General features: G+C 45.3%; 1 protein-coding gene across 1 annotated transcript in view; it reads right to left on the bottom strand.

Annotated features, from left to right (window-relative positions):
• Nucleotides 1-11,457, bottom strand: part of FAM89A (family with sequence similarity 89, member A) — a 17,861-nt gene extending 6,404 nt beyond the window's left edge. The window contains exon 1 of the mRNA XM_012660320.1: nucleotides 11,162-11,457. Within this exon, the coding sequence (XP_012515774.1) occupies nucleotides 11,162-11,452 (291 nt within the window). The 5' untranslated portion in view covers nucleotides 11,453-11,457. The remainder of the gene's footprint in view (nucleotides 1-11,161) is intronic.
• Between the last annotated feature and the right edge of the window lie 4,748 nt (nucleotides 11,458-16,205).

Here is a 16,205-nt window from a genome sequence, read left to right as displayed (position 1 = left end):
AGCCTAGCTCACAGCAACCTCAAACTCCTGGGCTCAAGCGATCCTCCTGCCTCAGCCTCCCAAGTAGCTGGGACTACAGGCAGGCCCAGCTAATTTTTTCTATATATATTTTTAGTTGTCTGGATAATTTCTTTCTATTTTTAAAGCTTAACAATAGACTGCACACACGCACAAACACACCTGAGACAGGGTGGCGGTTCCCAGCCGGGTTTTAGCTCACTTAGTCTCCGAATAGCTGTGGAGGCTGCAGCTGGGGAGAGGGCTCTTCCTAATTTTTCAAAAAGGACAGCAGAAACATGCCCACTAGGAAGCAAGTACTAGAAGATGAGGGGGAACCTTTAAAATGAAATTTTTGTTGATTCAAAACAAAACATCATGAAAAACGTTAAGATTTTTTTTTAGAAATAAAACCCTTATTCTGTTTTATGTAAGAAACTAAAAAATAAAAGTTGGGGAAATTCACTAGTGTGTTGAAGAGACATCAACAAAAGCGACTCTTCCCAAATGCAGAAGAGTTGAAAACAAGGAAAGGGTCTAATTTCTGCCTGGCTCCACCTGGGGCAGGGTCTGTGGGCACAGCAGGGGAGGCTCAGCCACGCGGAGACCACCTCTGCAGTGATGCCCCTCGCCTGCCCACTGTCTCCTCTCAACACCGTAATTCCTTAAGCCTCTGTTTTCTTCAATTACATTCCAGTCCTAGATTGTAATTGATAAGTACCAGCGGATAAGTGCTAGTTTTTAAAAATTATGGTCTAGCCGTACAATCAAAACTAGACAGTCACTTACAAGTGTGTCTGGATTAGAATAGAACAGCAACTAAGGGACACGTTAAGCACAAAAGTTCACATTACAGAAGAGCTTGTTTAGTAGGGTCTTACTGTGTATGTGTAAGTACGTGCATGTGCAAGCTTTAGACTGGAAGAAGGAATATATGTAAGAAGAACTTTCTGGAAAGTGGGAATGGGTGGAGGGAAGGGAGCGCTACTCATTCAATTTACAGCCTTGTGCACTGCTTAACTTTTTCCACAACAAACATGTTTCTCTTAATGTTAAAAACTCACAATAATGAAAAGAAAATACATAACAGGTACACACTGCTAGTGGGACTGCATACGTGAAGAACCCCTCGGGGAAGTAACTGGCGATATCTATCAAAAGCCGACCAGTTCACTCCCAGGGATTCACTGCAGAGGAAAAAAAAAAATCTCAGCTATACACAAACATTTCCTTCTCGTCTTTGTTCTGCAAGGTAGCTGCTGATTCTGTTAGATGAGGAAACTCAAACACAGAATGACAACGGCTCCGGCCTAAGACCGTACAGTCCACTGGTGGCAGAGCAGGAAGCCGACGCCAGGACCGCAACACGGTGCTCTCACCGAGCAGGGTAGACTGGACGGAAGATGCCCGAGTGTCAGCGAGGCCGTAGCATGTCGCTGGGATCACAGGCGATTTTTATCTTTAGCTTTGCTGAATTGTCTTAAGTTTTTTACTCTGAACGTGTATTAACTTACAAGGAGAAAACACGGTTATCTTTTAAAAACATAATGAATAAGTATACACAGATGGCTTATGAATTTATTTCAGAAAAGACTTGGTAAATGCCCCAAATCTAATCAAGGTGTCTAGTCTGTATCCGCAGGACTGGACTGTAATTGAAGAGAGCAGAGACCTAATCAACTGTAACCTAATTTCTAATAATGTGTTGACGGAAAGACGGTGCCCTGCACACTGTTCAGAAAAGGAAATTCAAAGAGGAAGATTTCATCAGTGTTGCTGTAGCTGGAAAGGGGCTACCCAAGCTCCATAGAAACCTCCCTGCAGGACACAATCTAAACTCCCCGGTGGGCTCTAAATCTGTGTTCACCAAGCAGCTTTGGATGCCATGTTCTCCTCCGCAGTGTTCTCCTTCCCTGGGCAGAAACACACTTGTATTCCTTGGTCCCTTTTGTCTCCTGTTAATATTTTACACCTGCCAAGCTGAGGACTAGACTCTGCAGAGCCACAGAAGATAAACCAAGCTGCATGACTGATCCCCCGGATTAAGCCAAACCCAAAGCTCCTCCCACCCTACACGTTCCTGTAAATTCATCTACGAGGTAAGGCAGTTTGAGTTGGCTTTTCTGCTAACTTAAAAGTGGGGACATCCACACCAGTTCACAGCCCTTTCTATAAATTAACAATTCTATAAAGACATTTCTGTTTATCTCCAACCTAAACTCACGTGAGTACAAATTGAAGCCCATTTCCTTTTGTTCTATCCCAGGCATAGATGAAGAAAAGCAATTGGCCATTTTCTTTAAGAAATGTCTTTCATTCTTTTGTTTTTTTCTAATTATAAAAATAAACCACTCTAATTGTACTGAAAATTCAAATGGTTCATAATTATATGAACCAGACTTCTACAATTCCACATTGAAAAACAGCAAACTTCAAATGTTTGGGTCTTGGGACCCCTTTACATCCTTAAAAATTATTGAAGGGTAGGCCAGCACGGTCCAGAAATCCCAGCACTCGGGGAGGCTGAGGTGGGAGGATCACTTGAGGCCAGGAGTTCAAGACCAGCCTGGGCAACATAGCTACCCAGTAACATCTCAACAACAATAACAAAAAAATTGCTCTGTGAATAGTTGTTTAAAAAAAAATTATTGAGGGTCCCAAAGAACTTTTGTTTATTAGATTATACCTATCAATATTTGCCATATTACAAATTAAAACTGAGAAATTACAACATATTTATTAATCCATTAAAAATAATAAACCTATTACATGTTAACGTAAGTAACATTTTTATAAACAATAACAATTTTTGTAAATCTTTTTTAATGTCGACCTTATCTGCTTCTGCCTTTGGTCTTTTGTGACATGCTGCTTTGGTTGAATTAAATGAAGAAAATCTGGCTTCACGTAGATGTGTAATTGGGAAAGAAAGGAGTATTTCAATGGTCTTTTCAGACTAACCACCCTTTAGTTAGCTGCAGTGTGGAATCTGAAACTACACCAGTGAAATTTTCACACTGTCACATTAAAACCCATCAGTCTTGCACTTTGAATGGCTTTAATATCAAGCACTAGTCAATGTAGAAAACTGATTCAATGAATTATACAGATCTTCCAAATATCAGTACATTTCCTTAGATAATAACAAAAAAGTGACATTTGTCAATATCACCTTCACATAATTATGGACCCCAGAAAGGACCACAGGAACTCCTAGGCATCCCCAGACCACACCTTAATAACCACTACTCTAAAGACATCCACTTGTAGCAATTTAGCATGTGTCCCTCAAGGCGCTATGCGTATTCATTTTGGTTTTTAGCTACCACTATCACATGTACAAATTTACATACATACTGTTTTGTAACTTACTTTCCACTGTGAACATCTTCCTACGTCCCTATACATAGTTATCACATTCTTTCCACCAATTGTACAGTATTCTATCACTATTAGAAAAAATCCTGCCACACATATCCATGTACAAGTGTTGTTATCCACTTGTGTGACTATTTCTGTAAGACACACTTGTGAAAATGAAATTGTAGGAATGAGAAGAGGAGGAAATGATGCCCAAGTCTTCCAATCTTCCCCAATCCTGGGCCTCAAATCCGAAGCAATGAGAAAATGTAATGGGAATAAAGAGCTCCACTAATAAGGTGATTCGATCTGGACCACTCTTCATGATGGAATAAGCTTATGTCTATCTGTATTAGTGTAAAAGATCCAGTAAATGGCTTCCGCCGAATGAAGATGCAACAGACATACTGCAAACACTTTACATCCCTTTTGTGACCCAAGTTACATGTATTTGAAAACTGCCTATCAATTCTGCTTTGCTATTTAATAAAAAGCCATTTTAGAGCTTTTTTAAAAATGCAATTACAGGGTCAAAAGACAGGCACAAATTCAATTTCACAGGTACTGCCAAACTGCTCTCCAAAAAAACTCTACCACTTTACACTCCCACCAGCAATGCATGAGTGGGTTTATTGCTGCAAACCTTTGCTGTGACTGTGATCATTTTTTAAAATCTCTGTTGGTCTTTTAGGTGCAACATGATACCTTATTGTTTTAATTTGCATATCTGTGGTGATAGGAGATGTTAAATGCCTTACCATTTCTCTTTTAACAGTGTTTAACTTGGATATTTTATCTCCAATTGTAAGTACAATCGAGGGTCCCAAAAGTTTGTTAACAGAGGTCATACCTATCAATGTTTCTCTTATTAGAAATTAAAGCTAAGAAACTTTATTAATCCATTTGGATCAATCTAGTCAACCACCTAGGAATACACCAAATACCCTCTTTCATGTGTATTTTGGTCATCCTCTTCCTCAGCCCAGCCCCTCCTGTCTGGGACAGGCCTGGTGGTCCCCAGAGATCACCCCTCGACTAGGGAGCTCTGGTCAGAGGACCGAGGGCCTTCCTCCTCCTCTGGTCAAGGACAGTGCCTCTCTCCCCAATCTCTGAGACTCAGAATGTGCACACCTGCAAAACCAGGCCAGCCGCAGCTGTGGGGGCTGATCAAGGAAGTGAACTGAGAGTGCTCACAACAACAGAAAAGGCCACGTCTTAACAAATTTCTGTAGACTCGTAAGGCAGGCTAAGGGCTTTTCTGTCTCCAGCGTTCTTGGGGGAGAGGGACCAGCCTCTGTGTTAAGTGTCTGCAGGGCATGAGCCACAGGAAAGAATGAGCAACCTTCTCATCATTGCTTGGAAACATCGGGACCATGTGGGCAGAGACTAAGGTCGCTGGAGGCTGGGGCTCTGTCTGGCGAACGATGCTGGCAAGAGGGGCAAATATCTGACCAGCCAGCTTTGGGGCTCGTTTCCTGCTCGTGGAGTCTGTGGTCTGTCCGGTTTCCTTCACAGAACCATGAAAAACTCAGCTTTTCAAAGGGGAGCATGAAGTCTCCATGGAGTTTCCGTGGGCATTCTAGGAGCAAAACTGCAAAACTTCCAACTGCTGCTGGTAGGAGTGAACTGAACAGGGAGCTGGTCCTCTTCTCAAGCCCTCCCTCAAGACTCTTACCCACCTTGCCTCAGGGAGCTATAGCAAGACCTGGGCGGAGCAGGGTAGGGCGCCGATATCTGTGAGGGGCAGAAGTGCCTGGGCTGTTGCTCACCTGCTCACAACCGGAGTACTTGTACATTCACACTGAACCGGTGAACACCTTTAACCAAAAGGGGACAAAAGGAGAAGATACCTTTGGTTATCTGTAAGATAATTTACAGATAAGATAACTTATCTGTAAGATACTATGAGTTAGGAAAAATATCAATTTATATGCTCTACAGGTAGGTACAGTAATAGATCAAAGTTTAAAGTGGTATAAAAAAAATCTTTAAATCCTTTATATCTTCAAATCTTGGGACCAGAACTCTAACCTGACCTGGAGATAACACCAAGTGAATGAAGCCAGGCCAGTGACCCCTACAGCCTGCCCTCACTGTCCTCCACCCCCCAGACACAGGTGTGCTTTTATCAGGCAGACACAGAGATGGGAGCCAGTACAGGGTAATTATGGCCTAAAAACCTAAAGAGCTGCTGCAGACAGCCTAATCTGCAAGGAACTGAGCCCAGGGATGGCAAATTTGTACCTTTCTTCCTTTTCTGCTCCTGGTTCTTTGCATTAAAGGAATTTATTATACAACAATCAGGTATAGCTGTGCAAGTGTCTTTGGGGACACCAAGCACATCGCAACAGACAGGCCCCACACCTGCGCCCAAAAGTTACCTTACGACAGAGCCAACTTCTTCTGCAGGCACCAGAAAGACCCACAGTGGCATAAGTGGGAAAGGCTGCTCAGCCAAAAGGATCCTTCATGGCATTTAATCCTCATTTTTCCAGTAGGGGATCTACAGCCCAAAAGAGTAAGTGGTTTGTCTGCCAGAATCATATCTCACAGTTTAATGTGATAACACAGAATCTGAACTCTTGACGCCTGATTCATGTGCTTCTGAAGTCTTCAAGAGCTTGTTAGAAATGCATATTTTGCTTTCTCCCAGATTCTGATTCCACCAGTACAGGAAGGGGCTTTGGAATTTGCATTTTAGCAAGCAGCCTGGGAGATTCTGGGGCTGGTGACCTGTTCTTTATGGAATAGTGCATTAAACAAAGACCAGTGAAGACAAAGACAGTGTCAAAGGCCACAGGACATTCCCAGTCTCCTCTGGCAACTCCAATCAAGAATGCTGCGCTGGGAGCTACTACTCCTATTCCAGAACACACTTCGTGGCTTGATTTAGGATTGGACCTTTCCCATAACCTCTTCTAAAGACTAGAACCTCCTCTGTTGGACGCTGGTGTCAACTGTAGGATGAGGACTGCACTCCCCTGGGGTGCTGGCTACGCGAGCCAACGCTTACCTCCTGGAATCCAGTTCACTGGACAAGCTCATCGGGCATTTAGTTCTTTCAACTTAAATGTGGGAAAGCTAATTGTTACTGCTTTCAGACATTAACCTTTTTTTTCTTAGATTCAATTCTTCACCAGACCACTGCAGTTCAGGAGTTCAAAAGTTCTGCGTGGATGACTTTCCACTCTGCACAGGTAGGAGACCAAAATAGCTGATTGATCGTTTAAAGAAAAAATGGGGCAATGAGATTCCAAGTAAAGCTCCTAGAACTCACTACTCATAGTGGGAAAAGTAGAACCCAAGAATCCCCGGGATGCTGCTCCTTATAGATCTCCTTCCCCCAGGGCTGAGGGTCTCTGTGTCCCTATACTCTCCTATGACTGTTTTGGACAGCCTGTGAGGTTGACGACCTAACCTCCCAGAGCTGCCGGGCAGCGTGGTCTACGTAGAAATCCATGCAAGGAATGGTGTACACCAGGGGTCCCAGCTGACACTGGATCAAAGGCATCCTTCAACCACGTGCAAATATTTTAAAAGCCAACAGAGATCTACTTAGCAAAGCTAACCGTTGGTTTAGCAGATAAAAATCTTCCAGACTATTGCCTTGAGGGCAAAGTATTTTTAAATAGAAAGGGTTCTGCGATAGACATCTAGTATTTTGGCAGTCCAGCAGCCACCTGCTCCACTTCTGCAAACTGTCCTTTCTTTGGGGGATACCCAGACCCCCAAGCCATCTTAATATTAATAAAATGCAATCCTGTCCTCATCACTATTAGCTGACCCAGGCTGGCCAGGCTATCCAAGCTGGGCCAACTGGCGTCCTTCCACAGAATTTGCCAACTGCAACTAAGAAGCATGGCCAACTGAGTGTGGACACTGTTAGTGGCCAGGTTCCAAAATGAATGAAAAAAATCCAAAATGGCAGGGGAGGAGAGAAGACCTCAGTGGACTTCCTAGGTTCCCCATATGCCCTGGTTCTAGTCTGTCTCGATATACATCTAGCCCTTTAACAAGAGTCTACTTTTGCAAAAGCTAGTTCAGACTGAGTTTCTATTACTAATACGGAGACTCTGGTCTTGAAAAATCAAGGACTAGTCTAAACTAAAACAATCACATTGCTGCAATGATGCCCGCATCTCCTAGCTCCTTAACATCTAGATATTTCTTATTTGTCCTTATATCCTCCACAGCACTTTATACCTAACATACATCCAGTAAACATCTGTTAAATGTGATCTAAAAATATTCTCTGATGTAAAAATAATAATGATCATCAACTACTTTTTTAAAAGGCCTTTTTGGTCTATGGCTCAACAGCCATCCACGTGACCCTTGCAGCTTTCCAAATGGACCCTCTGGGGAGAGGACAAGGACTCACAGTGGGCAGATTTTGCAGATGGGGGTTATTAGAACAGGTGTTGAAACTTGGGAGTTAAAACCACAACTCGCCGGCAGAGCAGGGCATCACCAATCATGGGCCAGAACCCTCTGCCCACTAGGGCTCCCCCTGCTCCCAAGAACTCCCCCTTCCCCCTCAGCCCCGAGACCAGCACCCCCAGGCTCCACCCGGGGGGTCCCTATGTTATCTCCTCCCCTAGAGATTGCAGGGCTCCCTTAGCTCCAACCACTCTGCCATCCTTACCTCCAGGCCACAATCTCTCTTCCAGTCTCTAGCTCCACATTCTGAAATGTTTAACATACTCTTCCGCTGATGTAATAGCAAACCACCTTCCTCCCCAATGCAGCCACTACTCCTGACTCCCCATGCGCTGCGATGAACCCCACTTTCCCAGTGATTGATTATCAAGCTTCAAAATGTCACTGAATATTGCCACACAATGGCACACTGTGCAGTCATTAAAGACATAGTAATATACATTGACTGGGAAAATGTTTGAAATGTGTGCTCCCAAAAAGCAAACAAGGTATAATGGGATCCATGTGTGTGTGCGCGCGCGTGCACACAGACAGTTGAGTGCAATGGTTAAATAGGGTTTTGGAGCCACATAGACCTGGTAGAGTCTGTGATCTTACAGTTAAACTATGAGCATCTGCTTTTTAAAAATATAAAATAGACTTTGAGTACCTGTCTCATGGAAAATTTATAAGGTTTAAATTAGTCACCATATGGAAAGTATTTACATTGTACCTACACAGGAGATAATCCCAGAATTTTTTTTTTTTTTGAGACAAGGTCTTGCTGTGTCACCCTGGCTAGAGTGCAGTGGCGTGACCACAGCTCACAGGAACCTCAAACTCCTGGGCTCAAGTGATCCTCCTGTCTCAGCCTCCTGAGTAGCCGGGACTACAGGCGTGGGCCACCACGCCAGGCTAATATCCCAGAATATTAACAGTGATTATTTCTAGGTGCCAGGATTGTGATTTTTAATTGTTTTGTTTAATTGCATTTTTCATAAAAAAGCTTAAGTCATCTTTGATTCCTTTTTTACCATCTTCCCTGACCCTAATATTTAATCAGCAATCTCTGCAGCTTCTGCTTCAGAAAAGTGTCTCCCATGTGTGTCTTGTTTCACATGGGCAGGACCCCACCCCGCTGAGGGCTCTGTCACCATTCCCACGCACACCCTCTAGCATCTTCCTGATCAGCCTCCGAAGTCCAGCTCTCCCTCGCGCATCCTGCTATCAAATCCATTTCCTCCAGGTCCAACTGGGGCCATGCCAATTCCCTGCTGAAAGCCCCCTCCTTTGCTACCTAGACATTCTGTAGCCCACCTGGCCTACCCGCCCAGCTCGATCTCACTCACACTTCACACTGGAGCCAGCTTTGCGGCTACCTTTCCAGTGCCCTTTCCCCTTGCTGAAAACTCCAGTCACCTTCAGAGGTCTTCTGCTCCACGAGATCATTCCTGCTGCAAGTCGCCCCTCTTTCTGTGCTTGCAAGGGCCTTTTTTTTAACAGCATTTATCACATTCTGCCATGACATCTATCTATGTCCCTTATCACAGATTTGACCCCAGGCCTTCAAATTAAACAGATCAACACAAACTATCCAGATAACTGAGGAATGAACTCCCAGCTCTTACTCTGCCGGCCTCCCCAGGGGAGCGGCTGGAGTTGCCCATTGAGACCCCAATGCTCCATTAGTAAGTCACTTAAAAGGCCAAAAGACCAGAGTACTTTCAAAGACCTTGTGACATTTCTTGAAAGGGGCTTATCAAGGCCTGTAGCCATATCTTATCTTTATCTCAGCTAAACATCAGGCAGACCAAAGATGGCTGTTTATTTTCCTTGTGCTTCAAATAGGCTTGGAGAGAGCTCTGGTCCAAGACATAATTATAAAGAAGACTGTGGCTGTACTTCAGTCACACCAGGAGGGACCTGGAAAAATACTTCTGGGAATGGCACGTTGACTCCCAAGCCACACAGCAAGACTCCAGAGCATGTTGATAAACCAGAGCTTCACAACAGGAGTGGCCAGGAGGTTTTCCTGTCTCTTGTTCAAGTACAGACCTTAAACAACCAGAGATAGTCTTCCTTTTCACTCATGTTTATGCTATGTCCAAGTTTAGACTGTAAACAAACTTGGTGTAGATTTACCTAAGTTAAAGCAGCTATGCCATGTTCATGTCAATAAACGCTTATTAATAAATACAAAGGGTTGGCTTGGAATGCAAGTGGTTCTGTCTGTAAGAAGCTTTAGAAAATCTTTTCAGAGAGAATTGGAAATCACTTCAATGACAGCTACAGAGTGGGAAGACAATATCTCATTGATTAAAAAGCGTTAAGGCAGCTTTCTGGATTCAATTAAGTCTTAGTTTTCAGAACAGATATGCTCCTGAAAAAAGTATGTATAAACTGATTTTTTTCTAAACAATATCTTAAATGCACTAGATTTATTTGTGATCAGGGGCCAGCGAGAGGATTAGAAAGGAGTAAGCTTTTTTGTGTTCTTCTGGCCTGGCCTATGCTTGGCAGAGAAAGCGAGGGGAAAGCTGCTGTCGCCTAAATTCCTGCTTTTGTCCTACTTTTAGCGTCACCCTACATAGTGTGTCCCAGTCCACAAACACCTAAAGTACTTCACGGGGACCTAGAAAAACTAAGCCCCATTGTTCGGAGCTCAGACAGACCCGGAGAACTCGCATGGACTTCACGCAGACGGGGAGGACAGCCACCCCCCATTTTCCTGAAGCGGGTTTGGGCGATCCGTTTTACTGGGCTGAGAGGGGCCAGGGCCGCCTCCCGCGCACCGGGGCACGTCCGCTTTCTCGCCATCTGCGCGCCGGGGCCGCTCCGCCGTAATCGGATTCTGGACGCGCGGACTGGGGCGCGGGGGGAGGGGCCCAGGCCGTTCCAATGTGCTGTCTACACTCGCGGCGGACAAAAAGCCGTCCTCCTCAGGGCAGGAAAACACAATCGCTCACAGCTCTTAACCCCTGGGCGCAGCGAAAGTCTTTCCTGCACCGGGGAGGTCTGTACTACCTCGGGGAGGGGTGACAAAGCCGCCCCCGCCAAGCGTGAACCTCACCAAGCGCGAACCCCACACCGCGCCTCCGGATGCGCCAGGGCTTCCGAGCCAGCTGGGGCCCGACCGAGGGCGCGGGGGTACGGAAAGTTGCCCTCCGAGAGCGGAGACCCCCCCGCCAGGTGAGGGTACAGTCGTGAGCACAGGGAGGGCAAGGGCAGGGGCAGCCAAGAGGACGGCGCCAGAGCCGGGGACCAGGGGCCAGAGAGGGGGTGTGGGCGCGCGGACTTCCGGAGCAGAGCACGGGTCCCCGAACTTTCCCGGGACCGCGAGCCCGGACTGCGAGAACCCCGCCTCCCGCCCGCCGAGCCTGCTCACCATCTCCTTGCGGAGCAGCGCCAGGGCGGCGTCCAGGTTGGGGGGCTTGGCGGGCCCCGCCGCAGCCCGGCCCCGGCCGCCGCCCGCGCCCCCGCGGCTCAGCTCGTCCTGGATGCGCGACTTCTGCGCGTACAGCCGCTCCAGGTGCCGCCAGCCCCCAGCCGTGCCGCCGCCCGACGCCGAGTGCAGCAGCCCGCTCAGGCTCTTGGGCAGCGGGGGCAGCCCGTCCACGCGCAGCCCCCGGGCTGCGCCCTCGCCCGCTGCCCCTGGCGCCGCCCGCGCCCCACTCATCGCGCCGCAGCAGCCACGCGCCCGTCCGCCCGCCGAGTCTCCGGCCCGCGACTCCCCCGGCCCGCCCCCTTCCCGGCGGCGCCCCGCCCACTTCCCCTGCCGGACCCGCCCCTGAAGCCACGCCCCTGCCTGGCCCGCCCCTCTCCCTGGTCCCCTCTGCGGGCTGGCGGCTTCAGCAGCGTACCCGCCGCGCAGCCCGGCTCGCCGGCAACCGGGTCCCCACTCACTCTGTTCCCCCTCGACCCCTTGGATTCACCTCCAGCCCGGTTCCCACCTCCTCTGGGCCACCCCACAACGCCCAGGCTCACCTCCAGCTCGGCTCCCGACACCCCCCTCGCGTGCCCGAGCTCCTCGCCTTCCAGAGTCTTGCCCAGGCCCGCTCCACTCCCGAAGAGGTGAGCCCCCCAACCAGCACCCAAAGCTGCAAGTAATTACTGAGGTTGGGGGGCTCAGCTTCAGACCCACCCCAAGAGGCTGGCTGCTGCGGGGGTCGGGTACAGAGGACCTGGCTTGCTACCGCACGTCGGGCAGGAAGCCTGGCCCCAGTCACAGGACCCAGCTCCCCTAGGGCGGAATCCAGACCGCCTCCGTTACTCTAACGCCACGCGGGGAGGGCTGGGGACCCCAGCTTTGGGCAGGCCCCTCATGCAGCCTTGGCCCCCGCCTTCTCAGTAAATGGCAGAGAAGAGCGCCAGGCCCACCTTCGGAACTTTAGAACACGAACAAATATGTCTTTCAGCCTGGCCATGGACACAAGAGTAATTCTAAGTGGAAATGTCAGGGAATTAGAGAAAGGCATTAAATCTCGGAAGCCATTTTCAACTCAGGCAAAAATAAACACGCCTCACACCTCAGAGAAAGAGAAACGACAGAGAAACATGCTCTGCCCATCCAGGAAGAGTAAAAATGACAATTGTAACCAGGTTAGAGACGCAAGAGACAAGGAGGGAGGCCCTACAGCCCAACTGCGGACAGCGGACAGTGTAGCATGTAGAGAGTGGGTAGCTTTAATGCCCGCTGATCATTGGTTTTAATTATAAAGGGATTTAATTGTGCTAAACACATTCAATAGGATAGTAATTATAAAGCGTTCTGAGCGCTTCAGACACCAAACATAAAAGAGCCCTACACTGTGGGTAGCTTTTTCACCTTTAATCTACCCCGCCCCCCATAGAGCCCCCCGCAGAAGCAATGTCTTTGAAAGTGGCCTGATGTACTCGCTGGAGAGCTGCAACTGGGTGACACTGACATGGAGAAGCTTTAGTGCCAGCCGTGCAATTTGATGGCATCAGAGAGGCTTCCCACCCCACCTACTGCCCAGAATTTTCCACCTCCTCACTGTGCCTCACCTTTCACTAATTACCTAGTTGTGTTTCTGGATGTCAGGTATTGATTCATTCCTCCACTTAAACAGTGGGTATCTGGAGGAGAGTTACCATGTGCCTGTGTGGGAGTAGGGGAGAAGGAGAGACGGGAAACATTTTAACCTTTGGTCCACACCCTAGCATGAATTCCTTTGATTTCATTTGCCATCTTGCTGTCTCTCCTGCAGAAATCACGCAAGTTAGGTGATAGGAGGTTCCATTATGCAATGGTGCAGTGAGAAAAGAAATCATTTCAAAGTGTCACGGCACTGAAATCATTATAAAGCACATACTTCAGAGGATTGTGGACAGCAGAAGGAAAGAGGCTTAGGGCCAGCTGGATAGTAGCATGAGGTCCCTGGTATCAGGACACAAGAAAAAAGATACAACTTAGAGGATGCCAGCCTCACAATTTTAAAGGCAGGCTCTGTATTCTGGTATATAACTCAGTGAGGTAAGCATATTGAAATCAGTATCAACAAATAACATCCCAGGGTGAATAGAAATTTCAACAGAATTTCTGTGGTATGGAAGACCTTGTATGAACTTGAAGCAATTATGCAACAAATATTTTGACATCCATGGGGAGTGTCCGTCAGTGCCTACTTATTCGAATGCCAAATAAAGTACCTTGCTCATAATGGAAAAGGAGTCATAAATAACTTCTGAAAATATGTAGTTTTGCTTTCACCCACTGAAACACTGTCTTACTTCATTCAGGCTGCTTTAACAAAATAGCTTAGACTAGGTAATTTATAAGCAACAGAAATTTATTGGTCATAGTTCTAGAGGCTAGAAGTCTACGATCAAGGTGCCAGCTGATGAAGTATCTGGTGATGGCCTGTTCCTCAGATGGTTCCTTCTGTGTGTCCTTGCATATCAGAAGGGGCTGGGGAGCTCTCTTGAGCCTCTTTTATAAGGGCACAAATACCATTTGCCAGGGCTTTACTCTCATAACCTAGTCACCACCCAAAGGTCCCACCTCTTAATACCATCACCTTAGGGGTTAGGTTTCAACGTATGAATTTGTTGAAACAAATAATCTGACCTCAAATCAGAATGAGGCCAGCTATTTCCCATGCAGCTAAATCAGTCTTTTCTTTCCTGTTTTGTTTTGTTGTTGTTCACAGGCTCTTGGAAGTCAGAAAAATACAGACTTCTAATCCAGCGTTCTGTTCACTAACTCACACCTCTTTGTAAACGTTGTAGATCAAGGTTGGCGACCCGGGTCTTGGAGCACAGACCTCAAAGTCACAAATATCCAATAACACTGGGTGGATTTAAATTTAGGTTTCTCAGCCTTTTTATGCAGGAGCACACTGTGAACTCGCCTGTGAACTTCCAAGGGTTCACCTAGAGGGTTCTCGTCTCCCCCCATCCCGTCCTTCCACTCATCCAGCCACTATTTCATCCCCACCTCTAATTCCTGTCCATGTGGTGTGAGCTTTCTGGAACTCCACAGAATCTTTCTGTGCTTTTTATCATTCTTAAAGTTTAATAATTTAGATTGTCGATAGAATAGAAAGAACCTGAAAAACACATTGAAAGTCTGATTGAATTTTCTTTTTACAGCTGGTGACTTTAAATGCTGCTAACCTTAGAGAAGTTTATCATCTTGTCCATGGTAGTCATTTTTCACTTGTTGCAGGACCTAAAATTAGGTTACTTTGAGAGCAATTGTGCTATAAATTTGCACTGAATTTTAGAAAATGTATTTATTTCAAGATGTAATTTCTTATATTTCTATCATTTCTAAAACAACTTGTAAATTTAAAAAACATGCACGATACCTCTTAAAGATCTTTTTATGCAACTTATGTATACATATAAATGGGACTAAGAACTTAGCATTTAATCACAGACTCTTTTATATAGTTTTTTAATTGTTGACTTGTTGAGTCTGAATGAGTGAGTGAATGTGAAGGCCTAGGCCACTACTGTACACTACTGTGGACTTCATAAACACTGTGTACTTAGGCTACACTAAATTTATAAAAAAGTATTTTTTCTTCAATAATAAATTACCCTTAGCTGACTGTACTATTTTACTTTTTAAACTTGTAAATTTTTTCTAACTTTTTGACTTTTTTGTAATAGCACTTAGCTTAAAACATACATAGTACAGCTGTACAAAGATATTTTCTCACTTCCTATTGTTATTCTGTAAGATTTTTCCTATTGAAATTTTTCTTTTTAGTTTTTAAATTTTATGTTAAAAACTGAGACATGAACGCACACATTAGCTTAGGCCTACACAGGGTCAGGATCATCAATATCACTGTCTTCTGCCTCTACATCTGTCCCACTGGAAGGTCTTCAGGGACAACAACAGGCATAGAGCTGCCATCCCCCTGTGATAGCAAAGCCTTCTGGATACCTCCTGAAGGACCTGCCTGAGGCCGTTTTGCAGTTAAATATTTTTGTAAGTAAAAGGAGTACACTCTAAAATAATAATAAAAGGTATAGTATAGGAAATACATAAACCAGTAACCGTTTATTATCTAGTATTAAGTACTGTACATGATCATATGTCCTATACTTTTCTACAACTGGCAGCACACTAGGTGTGTTTACACCAGCTTCACCACAAACACGTGAATAATGCATTGTGCAATGACATTATGATGGCTCTGTCACTAAGGCAATAGGAATTTTTCAGCTTTGTTATGATCTGTGGGACCACCATCATAAATGTGGCCTGTCATTCATTAAAACATCGTTATGGAGTGTATGACTGTATTTGCATTTTTACATTAAACATGTAATGAAATAAAAATATTTTTTTGAAGAATAATTTTCTTCCTAACTATGTTTAGTCAAATAAATAAATGCCTCTTTTCCTATGAGCTACAGTTGATCTAAAAGTTTATTTTTGTGTAGTTGGATTTTTCAGCCTAAATGCAGTACATTCACTTGTCCATACTAAATTTTATCCTGTTTGATTCAACCTATTAAATCCTATCTGGGAAAAGCTTTTTGAACCTTGATTCTTTAATCTAACTCAATACCTTTCTTTCCCAGAATTATCTCAGCTGCCAAATTAATAAATATAGCATGTGTGGTGATAATAATAGAGGAAATATCCAGTATTTTTAAGGGCTTAACGTGTTCTGTGCACTGTGGTAAGCATTTTACAGGCCGTAGCTCATTTACTCTTCATAACACTCCTTTGAGGTCTGTATAATTACCCCCATTTATAGATGATGAAACGAAAGTTAAGAGAAGAACGTTAACTTGCCCATGTTCACACATGTAGTCAGTGGCAGAGGTGAGATGTGAAAGTTAGGTGTCTCTGACTCAGAGTGGGTATTCTTTCTTTTTTGTTAATTATGGTAAAAAACACACAACATGAAATCTACCCTCTTATCCAATGTTTAGTTGTACAACAC

The sequence above is a fragment of the Propithecus coquereli genome, unplaced genomic scaffold (assembly GCF_000956105.1).
Source record: "Propithecus coquereli isolate 6110/MARCELLA unplaced genomic scaffold, Pcoq_1.0 Scaffold66, whole genome shotgun sequence".
Classification (NCBI taxonomy): Eukaryota; Metazoa; Chordata; class Mammalia; order Primates; family Indriidae; genus Propithecus; species Propithecus coquereli.
This window is presented reverse-complemented; position numbering and strand designations above follow the sequence as displayed.